This window comes from Myxine glutinosa, chromosome 10 (assembly GCF_964187855.1).
Source record: "Myxine glutinosa chromosome 10, kmMyxGlut1.1, whole genome shotgun sequence".
Lineage (NCBI taxonomy): Eukaryota > Metazoa > Chordata > Myxini > Myxiniformes > Myxinidae > Myxine > Myxine glutinosa.
Genome location: NC_136270.1, coordinates 62,102,916 through 62,117,523, shown reverse-complemented (window position 1 = coordinate 62,117,523; position 14,608 = coordinate 62,102,916). Strand labels below are relative to the sequence as shown.

Here is a 14,608-nt window from a genome sequence, read left to right as displayed (position 1 = left end):
GCGTGCGTGTGTGCGTACGTGCGTGCGGAAGCGAAGGACGGCATTCGAATTTGGTGTGTGGGTGAAACCCACGTCAAAACCAAGATGGCCGCCGCCATGTATGTCTGAACCCTGTGAGAGGAATATCTTGAAAAATAAGCGAAGTATCAACTTCTAATTTGGTGTGTGGGTGTATCTCGGCATAAGGAAGAACGCTATTGAAAATTGGGTCGCCACGTCAAAATCCAAGATGGCCGCCACCATATATATGTCTGAACCTTGAGCGAAATATCTTGAAAAATAAACGAACGACTAACGTCTAATCTGGTGTGTGGGTGTATCGACGCATAAGGAAGAACGCTATTGAAAATTGGGTCCCCATGTCAAAATCCAAGATGGCCACCGCCATATATGTCTGAACCTTGTGAGCAGAATATCTTGGAAAAATAAGCGAAGTACCAACTTCTAATCTGGTGTGTGGGTGTATCTAGGCATAAGGAAGAACTCTGTTGAAAATTGGGTCGCCACGTCAAAATCCAAGATGGCCACCACCATATATATGTCTGAACCTTGTGAGCAAAATATCTTGAAAAATAAACGAAATACTAACGTCTGATCTGGTGTGTGGGTGTATCTAGGCATAAGGAAGAACGCTATTGAAAATTGGGTCGCCACGTCAAAATCCAAGATGGCCGCCGCCATGTATGTCTGAACATTGTGAGCGGAATATCTTGAAAAATAAGCGAAGTACCAACTTCTAATCTGGTGTGTGGGTGTATCTAGGCATAAGGAAGAACGCTATTGAAAATTGGGTCGCCACGTCAAAATCCAAGATGGCCGCCACCATATATATGTCTGAACCTTGTGAGCGAAATATCTTGAAAAATAAACGAACTACTAACTTCTAATCTGGTGTGTGGGTGTATCTACGCATAAGGGAGAACGCTATTGAAAATTGTCGCCACGTCAAAATCCAAGATGGCCGCCTTGCGTCTGCCACTTTGTCAACTCGCATCACTTCACCGACGGGGGACCTTAGGCGTAACGCTTGTTTGTTCAGGGTGCCAGCAATAACTCGCCTACTTTTAGCGCATGACACCGTGGAATCTTTAACCTCCACCAAGTCATGGTAGCAGATGGAATGCCCAGTTTAACATACATCCGAGGGAGGGCACACACTGATGAATCACCATGCTTGTGAAACACAGGGCTGATTCAAACCCAGGCTAGACGGCTATAACTGGTTCGGGATACAAACCCAGGCTAGACGGCTATAGCTGGGATCGGGATACAAACCAAGGCTAGACAGCTATAGCTGGATTGAGATGCAAACCCAGGCTAAAGAGCTATAGCTGGATCGGATACAAACCCAGGCTAGATGGCTATAGCTGGATCAGGATACAAACCAAGGCTAAACAGCTATAGCTGGATCGGGATACAAACCCAGGCTAAACAGCTATAGCTGGTTCAAGATACAATCCCAGGCTAAACAGCTATAGCTGGATCAGGATACAAACCAAGGCTAAACAGCTATAGCTGGATCGGGATACAAACCCAGGCTAAACAGCTATAGCTGGTTCAAGATACAATCCCAGGCTAAACAGCTATAGCTGGATCAGGATACAAACCCAGGCTAAACAGCTATAGCTGGTTCGAGATACAATCCCAGGCTAAACAGCTATAGCTGGATCGGGATACAAACCCATGCTAAACAGCTATAGCTGGTTCGAGATACAAACCCAGGCTAAACAGCTATAGCTGGTTCGAGATACAATCCCAGGCTAAACAGCTATAGCTGGTTCGAGATACAAACCCATGCTAAACAGCTATAGCTGGTTCGAGATACAATCCCAGGCTAAACAGCTATAGCTGGTTCGGGATACAAACCCATGCTAAACAGCTATAGCTGGTTCGAGATACAATCCCAGGCTAAACAGCTATAGCTGGTTCGAGATACAATCCCAGGCTAAACAGCTATAGCTGGATCGGGATACAAACCCATGCTAAACAGCTATAGCTGGTTCGAGATACAATCCCAGGCTAAACAGCTATAGCTGGTTCGAGATACAATCCCAGGCTAAACAGCTATAGCTGGTTCGAGATACAAACCCATGCTAGACAGCTATAGCTAATTTGGATACAAACCCAGGCTAGACAGCTATAGCTGGATCGGGACACAAACCCAGGCTAGACAGCTGTAGCTGGATCGGGACACAAACCCAGGCTAGACAGCTATAGCTGGATCGGGATACAAACCCAGGCTAAACAGCTATAGCTGGTTCGAGAGACAAACCCATGCTAGACAGCTGTAGCTGGATCGGGACACAAACCCAGGCTAAACAGCTATAGCTGGTTCGAGAGACAAACCCATGCTAGACAGCTGTAGCTGGATCGGGACACAAACCCAGGCTAAACAGCTATAGCTGGTTCGAGAGACAAACCCATGCTAGACAGCTGTAGCTGGATCGGGACACAAACCCAGGTTAAACAGCTTTGAGGTGAGTGTGTGTGTGTGCATACCTGTTGGTATGCACACACACTAGGCCATTCTGCCACCCCATTGATTTTAACTTAAATATTAATGTGTATATAAAAGCATTGTAAAAAATTTTAAAAGGTTCTGTTTCTCATAAATAACTCTTATCAAACCTATTCTTTTTCATTTTATTCGGATGTGGTGCAATTTATAGCGAGTTTGAGGTAAAAGATTAAATGTGCTGCGTTACCCTCACGAGGTTCCTAATTGGGGTTTAAACCCGCTTTGTGGGCGAATACTTTCTCTCATTATACCGGCCTCTTTGAGGAGGCTCCTCTTATAGCAGTGCAAGTCAAAACTAAGACCATAGTGACACTTTCCATGATAAATGATATGCACTCAATACCTTGTATAAATATATAATCACCAGCACCTGCTCACTCACGTATCCTCTCCCGTCCATCCGCACTCCTGCTTGTCCAACGCCACGTGTACAGGTGCAAAAGAGCTCGACGTTCCGGCGTGAGGGTGCAGATGTGCATTCAGATGTGCACGTGTCTGTGGCTCAGACCTTGTTGGGTGGCACTGTACGTGTGCAAGGCCTCTATGATACGTTCACCATTCAGGTGAGAACCACATCCACTAGTCCACCTTTCTATCAATTGGAGGTTGGGAACCTCTTTAATGGTGACCTCGAGTAGAATAAACAGTTGAGCTGGTTACCTGGTTTGTTGTACACTTTGTAGCATGTTATATCATGAGAGCTAAGAGTTTAGTTTGCCGTTTTTTGAACAGACAGGTAAATTAATTAATCCATTTCTAAAAGCCTGAACTTCCATTTTGTCTCCATTCCATCATGAATAAATTGGGTTTGAAAAATCTTGGAGTTTTCCCAAAAAAAAAAAAAAGCTGTGAAAAACTGGAGAAACACCCTGAAACTCAAACTTCTGCAATTTTATATATAGTCCACGTTTTAACCCCTCGTAATCAAAGGGAAAACCAAATACTGCATTGGAATCATCAGAAGGAACCCGAATAAGCAAAGAGCAAAGATTGAGTCATCAGGAGGAACCTGGATGGGATTCGGGTTTCAGCCGCTACTCCTCAACCCCCAAACCCATCCAGGTGCAGCCAAGTGAACCTTTCAGAAAAATCCCTGCAAGAATTCACTTCTCCTTGGACAGATAGATGAAGAGAAATAAAGAAGAAGAAGCAATAATTGAAATGAATACAGAGAAATATGAAAAAATAGAAAGAAATGTGAAAGGAACAAAGATCCCTAGCTCCTAGCCCAGTCCTAACTCCCAGCCATTCCAAAAAATCATTCCAAAATGATTCTAAACATTATAAAACCATTCTAAACCATTCCAAAGGGTTAGCTCACTCTTGCCGCGAGTGTCATGTTATTATACTGTTACGAATTTGGGTAGTGACATATGTAGAGTAGAGCAGAGTAGATCTGAGTAGGTAACGTGCTTCGAGATGTCACGATAGGGAATCTACCTGTAATAAGTCATGTGTAGGCGTTTTGTCAGCGAAGATGTATGATTGTGAATCTACCAGGAGATTCGTGTGTTAAGTAGTGTAGGGAATAATGAGTAGAGCCCTTGTATGTCTCACCTGGTAGCCAAACCTTTTTCCGTTATGGCACTGCACACAACTTAAACATTAGTTAGGACCTTTAGTACAACACTAAATGACGCCCTTCCCGCTTACATGACTTAGGAAGGAAACCAGGCCAGGACACCGCCGCATGGCCACCGCCATTTACACCTCCGACAGGCCTATCCACCTTGAGTACCACGCCCAGGAGGGCTGTGCTCGTTTGGCGCGAATGGACGCGGGAGGCGCGAAGCGGGTCGACAGAGGGCGGGAAGTTACGAGGCTCCGATTGGTTGACACCAGCGCCAAGGCTAACGTCACCAGCACCAAGGCTGACGTCACCGGCCGAGGCTATAACAAGAGCGCACGGAACTCAGCGCGCAGATCCGGATATGAACGAGGCCGAACGCCATTGCGGGCAGTTGGACTCGTGCGCAGAGTTGAGTCCCGGTGGGAGTTGAGAAAGCAGTTGGATCGAGAGTCGTTCAGAGATCCCGAGTGACTTACGCACGAGTTGAGCAGTTGCGCACTAGTGAGATTCCACCTCCAAAATGGTCCTGGGGTGGGGGGGAGAGACAAAGCACGACCAGCAAAGCGGAAAGGGCACAAAGGTACACAGAAATACAAGGTAATGCAATACGAGGGGCGCGGAAGAGCGAGCAGAGCAAGCTCGTCCCTAACCGTCCGTACCCCCCAATGTCGGCTTACACTACCCTGGCCCTTCCTTGTATTTACAAATTCAAATTCGTCTCTACGTCTTGTCTCCCATATCCCCCTCTATACCAAATTCGTCTCCCAATCCCTCCCAGGTAGGAAGGAATGGAACAAACACAATGTCCCATTACATCATGATGCGTCTTACTCACTCAACAGTTCAGTTGATCTTGGTGCGGAGCTTCGTCCTCCTTGGTGAATGGATGTGGATGGCGCGAAGGGGATTTCTCTTCCTAACTACTCTAATGGCATTAACTCTTAAACTACCCGGGGTCATACCCTGCCAATCGGCCATCTTTAAACTATGTGGTTCTAAAAACCGAATCCCCATTGCCCACTCTGAGGTGCCCCTGGATTTGGGTCTCACTCCCCAATTTTTCTTACTGTGCCCTTGCACAATTTCAGGGCTGGGTCATGTGGCTCCACTAGCAGGTCCAACTACCTGCGCACCTCCGCCACTGAAGTCGGCACCCGAGCTTACCTGCTCCTGCGACTACCTAAACTGGGGAAAGCCCCTCCTGGCTCTTTACCCCTCTGATGCCCTCCTTGGCATTTGGCAACCCGGGTCCTTCCCTTGGATCCTCGAGCCCCACTGAACAACTCACCCCTACCATAACTGGCTCCCGGAGCCTACCTGAGGCCTCACCTGGCCGACAAACTACCAGTGACGGAGTGCCCCAATAACCATACTCACCAATTAAGCCACACGCCCAGCCATTTCATATACTCATGCATCCTCCAAAGCACTACTTTGCCACTACCTGCACCACAGGTGTCAATATCCAAACAATTTACCTAAGCCCTCTACCTGGCTTGAAACTACCCACCCTGGGTATTCGTGAATGGGTTCATCTCCCCCCATTCACTCCTTCGCACCATGCATTCCACACCTTTTATTCCCACACCAAGCATTCCACACCAAATATTCCGCACACCATTTATCTCACACCTTTTGTCTCACAAACCGAATTCGCACACCTTTCATCTTGCACACCATGCAAGTGAATTCACACTATTACTTCCCATACACTCCAAACACAACTCCATTTTATCCAACACAAAGTCCTCACACACACAGCATCATCTATCTAACTGATTTTCCCCTAATACTCGTGCTTCCCCGTCATCCCATTAAGCTAAGCACTTCCCTTCGTCATTAACAACCATCTAATCTCTCTACGTCCCCTCTGCAGTACAAATGTCACTACTTAAATCTCATGTCTCTACTGTCATCTAATTCACTAACAATTATCCTAGCCCTCCCTCGGCTAGCTTCGGTGCCCCATGGAGGTAACCATCGCTGGCCCCCCATGTGCCTAACACTGCCATCCCCCTAATCTAATGCTCATGGGCCCGGATTGAGGAATGGTAAAACTACCACTCCGCAACGCAGGGTACATTATTTCCATTCGTCCACTACACTTGAGCCTCTCCAAGTGGAAATATATCGTCATGGCTCGGCCTCGAAAGGCCGAGTGATCCATTCGGGTGGTTGGTCTACTGTAGGTTGGGTCCGTCCGGCATTTTCGATCCAGGGGAGGAGGCATGGATGGGCCGAGGTTCAGGGCCCCATCCCTACGTGGGGCCTCGAGGTCCCACGCACGATGGCCCCAACCGCCCACGGTCGGAGCACCGTACCCGCCAGGGGGCGCGGCTCCGAACTCTCCTACCTCCCCTTGAACCTAGCCGTTCGCCTTTACCGCCACGGCGCGGCACCAACCATACAGGGCGGGGGCCGGCACAAATCATGCACGTCGATCCTTGTGACACGGCCGTGGCATCGATCCCCGCCGCACACAACTCACCGAGGGCTCACGTCTGCTATCCGTCGCGCTAAACGCTACCCCGGTCTGTGTCGATGCTTGAGCCGCGTTCTCACCACACCTCGCGACCCACTCCGCACTCGCACACCGATGCGCCCCCATACACTCCATACATTCTGTTACAGCACTCTCCTATGCACACTCTTCTCTTACACACTCAGGTGCACACCACCCAGGCGCACTCGCGCCCCTCACTACACACTTTTCCTCCACACACTCCTTTACCGCCCACTTTTCTGTTACACACTCCGTAACACAATCGGCCATTGCACACCCTCGCGCACACTCTTCCGTTACGTTCTCCGTAACGCCCACGGGTGTGCACTCCTGGTACACACCCAATAACACGCTCTGGTGTGCACTCCCGCACACTCTGTAACACACTCTCCTGTTACACACTCTTCCCGCACACATTCCGGTGTGCATTCTCCCTCACACTCTGGAACACACTTTTCTTGCACACACTCGTGCTCCGGTGCACACTTTCCTCTCACACGCGCACCAGTCGCCCTCGTACACCGCACCATGGACCTTCCACGACCGCCCGGGTTTCGTCTATGCCCCAAGCGCGCCAAAACCCTTTTCCCACCAAACACACTCGCGCCATTATATCTCACCTTGGGGACCTTCTTCTCCGGCAACACCTGCAAACTTTTCATTTGGTTAGCAAGCCCGGCATCACGATGCGAACACGAACTTTGTGTGCATTCCATTACTACCCTCGATTTAATTTCTGATTCTGCCGTCTCTTCAGCCCCAATTATTTATTTATCTAGCTCGACGACAGGCATGAAATTTCCTCGTCCAATTCGGCGGCCGTCGGCTCTTTTACACCCCGTGTCGCGATTTCTATGCTCCCGGTCAACTTGGCTGCGCTCTGCCCAAGCTCGCGCCCTACGCGTTTCTCACACCGCGTTACCTCGTCGTGTCCCAATGCGACCTCCTCCCAATGTCCTTCCCTGCTTTTTTGTGTCCTTCTTCGACGCCGCCATAAAGTTTTCCAATTCCCGGGTGTATTTGTCTCCCATTTCTTTCAATTGACCACCCATTTTGTTTTCCAACCCAGTTAACCCGTCTTTCATTTCTCTCATTTCTTGGGTGGATTTGTCATCTTGGGCGTCCATTTTCCCATTTATTTTATTTGTCATTCTTTTGGGCGTCCATTTTCACATTCAGTTCGCCCTTGTTACACCTTGCTTCGTCCCTCATTTCTTTCATTTCTGCCCTTGATTTGTCCCCCTCTTCTTTCAGCATCGCCATGAATTGCGTCATGAGTGAGTACAGGTCCATAACCGCTGGCACCGCGGGCTCGGCTCTCGCCGCCACGTGTGAGGCGCCGCCTTTTTCTACCCCTGCTGCCGGCCCCTCATCACTTTCCTCCTCTTCTACCAACTCTTCCCGTGGGTCCTGGGTCATTATTTTTTCATTTTCTACCCCCACCGGCATTCGACCGTCTTGACTAGCCATGGTACGAATTTAATTTGGCTTTTAATACTAAATTTTGGTCACTCGCAATTTTGGGGCCAATTCGTCCAAAAAAAATTGGTCGGGTTCCAAATTCCACTCCCAGACACCAAATGTTACGGCCAATATGTAAATTTGGTGTCCAAAAATTTTGTCCCGGGTTCCAAATCCCCACTCCTGACTCCAATTGTTACGGTTCTCTGCCGCCCTTCTTCCCCTTACCAAGGGGGGATTAATCCCCTTGTTCTTTCTGGGCTTGACGGAACCAAGACTTAAAACGTCCCTTCCGGGCAAACGCAAAGTAGGGTTTCGGGACCAACTCTCGCTCGTACCTAATTCCCTGTGCCGCCACGGAAGCGAGGAAGCAAGCCTCGCACGAGCCACGTGTGGTATGGGTACGCCGAGCGGATTGAGTACCACGTGGTCCGTGCAGTTTATATTAGGTAATGGAACCCGATTCGAACGGTTCTATTCGTACCACGCTTAGCCAATGAGGAAACCACAGGAACGATCGAATGGAAAAAGGAAGAACACAGGTTTAATTATTCCCACACGTATGTACAATGATCGGGACGCAGAGACACAGAGCAGCACTTAATCAGTCTTATCTTATCCCCCGGACTCGGGCCCGTCACACTCACACAGGGAATTGCAGATGGATTGATGTTCAGCCAAACGCATCGACGTGGTCGTCCAGGAACGGCCCCGTCCGGCTCTCCACGGTCCCAGCACGTCCCGCGAAGATGGCAGCAGGCGATGGAAGGAACCTCGTAGCGCGTCTCCCGAACAAAGGCAGCCGATGAGGTGGAACGGCAAACGCGGGACTCTCAGCGCGGCTGGCGATTACACAGCTGTTACCACTCGCGCGACTTAATGCACTGTATATGGATCGGCCTCCAACTCAACCGAGCGTCACTTATAATAGCGCGTATTCCGGTTCATGCGCGTCTCTCTTCACCCGCGTATCTCTCAGTTCTCTGACGCTCACAACTCCTCTTCAACGATTCCTTCGGGTTGGTCAGTGCGCGCGAGTTCTCCCTGGGCAGCAGTCAGTGCGAGTCCTTCTTGGTAGTCCTATCGAGTCCTCCCACGCTAGTCCTCTCGGGGGCTTTGCGCAACGGGTTATATAGATGCGCCCCCGAACCTTCTCGAACCCCCTCGAACCCTCTTACCACGCCCTGTGACGCAGTGCTGCCGCCACCACCTCTGAGCCCTGATTGGCGGCTCATGCTTACCGTCAGCATCTCTGCCGCCCCTCATTCGGCCCCGCCCCGACCCTCCTAGGCCTACTTCGTGTTAATTTCGCCCAAAATGAACCAAAGTCAGCGCAAAGGGCATGAGGCTAGGGAGGCTGGAAAGTCGGTAGAAGTAGGACTCCTGACTCTACTCAACGCCGAACTAACATAGGAAAAGGACTAAGCTCACAAATACTAAGAAATAACTACACTATCGTGAGGCTACATGTTGCTTGTGTGACTAACTGAGGGGGAAATTTTTACCTTTATTATACTCACTGGACAAACCCAAAACACAAATATTTGTCATATATATATATATGAAATACACCACGAGTGTCAATTGCATTGCACCTGTCTAAGCTTTGTTTTCGGTTGGTTCGAGGTAACCTGTGCTCATCCCATTTGATTTATGACTCGTCTAAGTCAAAGTAGTTTTGCAGATCCCAACAGGAATGTCATTCGACCACTGGGTTCGTATGACGGGAAAAGGGATCAGCAGAGTCAACAGCTACGGCTACGGAGACCATTACATTCATCTGAAAGTGAAAATCCCAAAGTAAGGAATATCTCTGAAAGGCTAAAAGTTGCTGTTAAAAGTGGGAATTCATAAGATGTTGGGTTTTAATTCAAAATTTAAAATCGGCTTTGACGATGGGTCTCTAGATCAGTGGATATCTCATAATTGGTCACATTTATCTGTTACACCCTTGTGGATTGACAAAGACTTATTTGTTCCAGGAAGCTTACCCAGCGTCAGCGTGCACTTATCAGCGAGTATGCAGAAGACGAAACCACTGTGGAGGGAACGGTTGATGGCATCACCAATACGAAAACCGGTACGTAGGAGCTCCCTGCATCATGGCAAGGCCAAACCAAGTATTGCTTTAAAAAAAAAAAAAAAAAGGTTTCGGCTTATGGAAGAACCCAACGAGACTGGGGGTGGGGGGAGGGAGGTAGACTGACATGCTGAGAGATGGAGAGGAAGAAGTCGATTGGAGAAACGAGCGAGTAAACAAAACTACAAGGCATTGATGGTGCACGATAAGTCAGAACGAGCTGTACTTAATATTCATCACGAGGTGTCCTCGCACACCATGTGAATAAAGGTTGTACCAGTTTAAATATATTGCTCGATTTTGGTTTAGACAAGTGGTAGTAATGCATTGCAGTTACATTATACAGAAAGTGACATCATTGCTAGCTAAAGCATTCTGGGTAAAAGCAAGATGTCAGCCGTGTTCACATTGAGCAGAGCTGCGTCAGGTTCATTGTGAAGAAAAGAAAAAAAAAATCGAAGCAGCTGAAATTCACAGGAGACTGTCTGCACAATGTGTGGGTTTTGTTAGGGATTGGGATGTCATGAGACGGTGCACCGCCGTTTGTTACCCTCGCCTGAGGAGAGGGTATTGCATTTGAGTCCGTTTGTCTGTCTGTCTGTTTGTCCACACAGAATAAATATGATTTTCTCTGCAACCGTTGGTCCGATTGACAGGAAATTTTCACCGTAGGTGCCATTCCATCTGCAGAATTTTTTTTAATGATAATTATATCATAGGTCACGTGGTTCGGCCGCCATCTTGGAAAAATCGAAAACTTTGCACCTCTATCTCCGAAAGTGCTGAATAGAAAAAATTGAGACATGGCTCATTGTAAAGAACTCTCCATGGGGAATAAAATATGTTAATTATGTCATAGGTGCCTCCATTATGGTCATAATTCGACAAGTACAAAACTTCATCCTATCAAGATGGAATTTCTTGACCATAATCTAGGAATAAATTAGTTTAGGAAAAAAAAATGATATCAGTCACGTGGTTCGGCCGCCATTTGTTTTAACACAAAAGCCTTAAAAACCACTGAAAATACATCCTGGCAAGGGTTTGCAATCTCCGATTGCTCTTTCTCGTTTGAAACTGTGGAGGGAAGAGAGTGATGGAACAGTCTCCATACAGTTTCCACAGTCGGAAATAGTGGAGATGTGCAGTTAGCCTGAATTTTGAGTGTTTAACCCGGATGTGGCTACTGGAAGAACATGCGCTTCCTGGAGTTATTTGGGAGTGTCTGACATTTGAGAGAACACAGAGGGAGCTCAATCACAGGAGAGGGCAGTAAAAACAGATCACCAACCTGCCTGCAATGTGAGAGTAACAGCCATTGTCCTTCGACTGCATTTCAGGAGATTCCAATAATATTAAAAGCTTCAGATTTCACAGCATGCAGGAGATGTGATGATGGGGACCCAGCCCAAAATGATGAGTACTCCATTGCGTTATGAACAGGCAAAGGCCGTGCAAGCTGAGGTTTATTTATTTTGGTGAGTTGTGCAATTAATGAAAGAGTTGATGTGTAGAAGTGAGACAGGCTCAATGTGTGCAAGTCAGTAGTGATTGAATGAATGATCGTTTTAAGGCCATTTTTTCCCCCACGAGTGGGGGTTAGCCTTGCGTGCCCCATGACAATCATGGTTCCCTGTTTGAGGCAATGCTTTTATGGCCGGATGCCCTTCTCGACCAGACGGATTTCTGAGAAATGTAAAGGTGCATTTTTGGGTAAAAGTTGGGAACCTCACTTGTTAACATAATTAGGGTATGCTGAATTCGATTAATCCGGTTCCCAAGATAAAGAAAATACCAAATACAAGTTCCATTTGTACTAACCGAACAACAATTGAAGCACAAATGAGTATTCTAAACACTGACAACTTTGGGAAAGTACCAAGTATTGGGACTGTGTGCGCTGTGCCTGCCTTTTTTGCAGATACAAGGCAGGCCAGCAATAGTCCCGAGGATGAATGTGAACCCAAGGAGGGATTTTTGTCAAAATTAAAGAGGCTGTTTGTCTGAGGAAGGATGAGCCAGCTCAGAGGGAGGTATGATATATTTTCAGTAATCTTCTGATTTAAAAAACATTACAACAAACATCATTTTATTGCTTCACCTCCCTCCAAGCTGCTCACTTTGTCCTTGTGGGAGATTTCCCTCTCCTTTTGATGATAACGTGGGTTAACCTCAACCTGCAGTACATTTTTTTTAAACCCTCCACATTCATGCCTTGGTCTATTTGGATCCATGACAGGTTTTGTGAGAAGGTAAATGTATCGTGAAAATATTCGTATTATATATATATAACCACCTTTAGAGGCCATTTTTCCCCGCAAAGCGGGGGTTGGCCTTTTTCGGGAACCGTGGTTGTTGTTGTTTTTCGGTCCCCTATTTGAAGCAATGTTTTACGGCCGGATGCCCTTCCTGACGCCAACCCTTTTTGCCACCTTTAACGACAAACAGGGAATTACCAGTGAACTGGTACTCAATTAGCCGACCTCGGAAGGATGACAGGCTGAGTCAACCCCCCTGGCGTTAATTCAGCGATCGACCGGGATTCGAACCCAGAATCCTTGGATCCTAAGCCGGCACCCTAGCCGCTAGCCCAACACCAGGGATCGTATTGTATAACGTTATTTTGTTTATAAAGTCTTGGCTCGTGGAAAAGCAGGAATGTCATGTGTCAGGGAAGAAAAGCAAATCTACAGATAGTGGGACAACAGGTAATGAATAATAGATGGAGGAGAAAGCGGGTAAATGGGGTAGAGAAGACGATGGGTAGGGATGGGGGATAACTTGAGATAATGGTGCACCTCCATCTTGAAGCCTGAGAAGGTAGATTGAACCACCTCAGCAATGCGATTCCACAAGCAGAATAAAGAAGTGGAGAGGAGCAGCAAAAGCAAATCTCGATCTTGGGAGTGAGTTTAAGGTGGTGGTTGTGGTGGTTCAAAGAGCATGTTATCCTTGAGGTTCACAGGGAGCTAGATAGGAATGGAGGCAGAAAAACAACTCTCACCCGTCTGCAATGGGAGATGAACAGGCCTGGTGCGCTTCAGCTCTGTGGGAGATGCCAATGTTTTTGAAGAGAAATTTTGATGGATGAAGTAATTGAAATGACCACGTGGTGCTTCAGCGATTTCAAAAACAATGTAAATGTTGTGCATGGAATCTTGAAATGCGAGTTTATATGGATCACAAGGTTGCGTTTCGGGTGCAAACGACTAAGACCTTTCATCCACCTGTCCCCAGGAAAACGATTCACAGGCGTATGAGGGCGAGACCAAATCCGAAGGGGATCTAATTTCCACGACTACACAGCCGAGCTAAATGGATGTCCTCTTCGGATCGGCCAACACCAAACGTGTCGGTGCCCTCCCGATCCTCCGACCGTCACATGAACCCGATCTCCATCACTCATCGCATATTGTGGCAGGCGTTGAGCTCTGGTGCATTCAACAGATGTACCCGGACGAGGTGGTCTGCGCATTTATTGGACATGTGCAGACAAGTTTGACGAAGCCTGCAGTGCACCAGTAGTGATTCTCTACTGCCAATAAATTGTACAAGTTAAGGATGTGTTAATAGTATTTGTGCACAAATATATGCTAATGTACAGTTCAATTGTTTGTCCTTGTGCTCAGTTGGTGGTCTGAATCCCATCTTTGGTTCCTGCATTCAAATAAGATCCTTCATATAAACTTACACCAAATATTTTAATAGAAAGATTACATAAGACATTCAATGTACAATTGGAAAGGTATGATTTTGTATATTTCCACTCTTAAATGACTGAGCACACCATGACCACAAAGTAGGAAATTAAATGTTTGGAACTCTTCCTGGAGGGTATAATTGTACAAAAGGTACCGCCACCCAGATGTGCCAGGAGCCTTTCGAAAGCAAACGCTCCTCAGTCCCCAAAAGTCCGTTGTGGAGACGAGAAAGTCTTGAACTTTGCAAACTCGATTTCATGAAGTTGAATTTTGACTTTGGTTCATCAAGATAAACCATCCTCGTGATCGGCAAATTCTCATGGCTATAAAGGTCGTTCCTTATCTCAAACTCTTGGGACCTGGTCGATTAACACTTTGCTCATTTTAGAATAATTCTGAGATGACGACATTGTCGTCCTCATCGGCGAACGTATCGACATGGTCGTCATCGCCACAGTCGTCGTCATGATTGCCAGTGCCGTCTTCCTCTTCTGCAGTTCTTTTCATCCCTCGCTGCTGACAAAGTGCCAGTGCATACATCAAGCCGTAGGTGTTCCAGTCGCACCTGGGGAAGGTGGGTCAAGGGAATTTGTGAGGACATTCTCTGCATCCAAGCACACTACTCGTGACTGGTAATGCAAGGATTGGATGAGGAACTCGACAGCAATGCAAATGCATTGAGTAGTAATGTCTAGAAATACAAAATGGAACAATCACCCTGGGAGCAGGTATTCCTACAAACCACCTTTAGAGGCCATTTTTCCCCGCAAAGCGG

General features: G+C 47.4%; 2 protein-coding genes across 6 annotated transcripts in view; one reads left to right on the top strand and one right to left on the bottom strand.

Moving 5' to 3' along the window:
* The window catches only part of LOC137434166 (dnaJ homolog subfamily A member 3, mitochondrial-like), a 37,056-nt gene extending 23,365 nt beyond the window's left edge, over nt 1-13,691 (top strand). Inside the window, exons 8-12 of one of the 4 annotated variants that reach the window (XR_013624740.1) lie at nt 2,953-3,081; nt 9,729-9,852; nt 10,035-10,132; nt 12,054-12,165; nt 13,370-13,691. Coding sequence is in view for 2 of the 4 variants with exons in the window: in XM_068126894.2 (XP_067982995.2) it covers nt 2,953-3,081; nt 9,737-9,852; nt 10,035-10,132; nt 12,054-12,139 (429 nt within the window). In the remaining 2 variants the exon portion in view is untranslated. The remainder of the gene's footprint in view (nt 1-2,952; nt 3,082-9,728; nt 9,853-10,034; nt 10,133-12,053; nt 12,166-13,369) is intronic. The other 3 variants (XM_068126894.2, XR_010985800.2, XM_068126895.2) reach the window with 3 other exon arrangements.
* Nucleotides 13,692-13,814: 123 nt separating this feature from the next.
* The window catches only part of LOC137434165 (periodic tryptophan protein 2 homolog), a 44,881-nt gene continuing 44,087 nt past the window's right edge, over nt 13,815-14,608 (bottom strand). The window contains exon 21 of one of the 2 annotated variants that reach the window (XM_068126893.2): nt 13,815-14,398. In XM_068126893.2, the coding sequence (XP_067982994.2) occupies nt 14,218-14,398 (181 nt within the window). In that variant the 3' untranslated portion in view covers nt 13,815-14,217. The remainder of the gene's footprint in view (nt 14,399-14,608) is intronic. The other variant, XM_068126891.2, reaches the window with a different exon arrangement.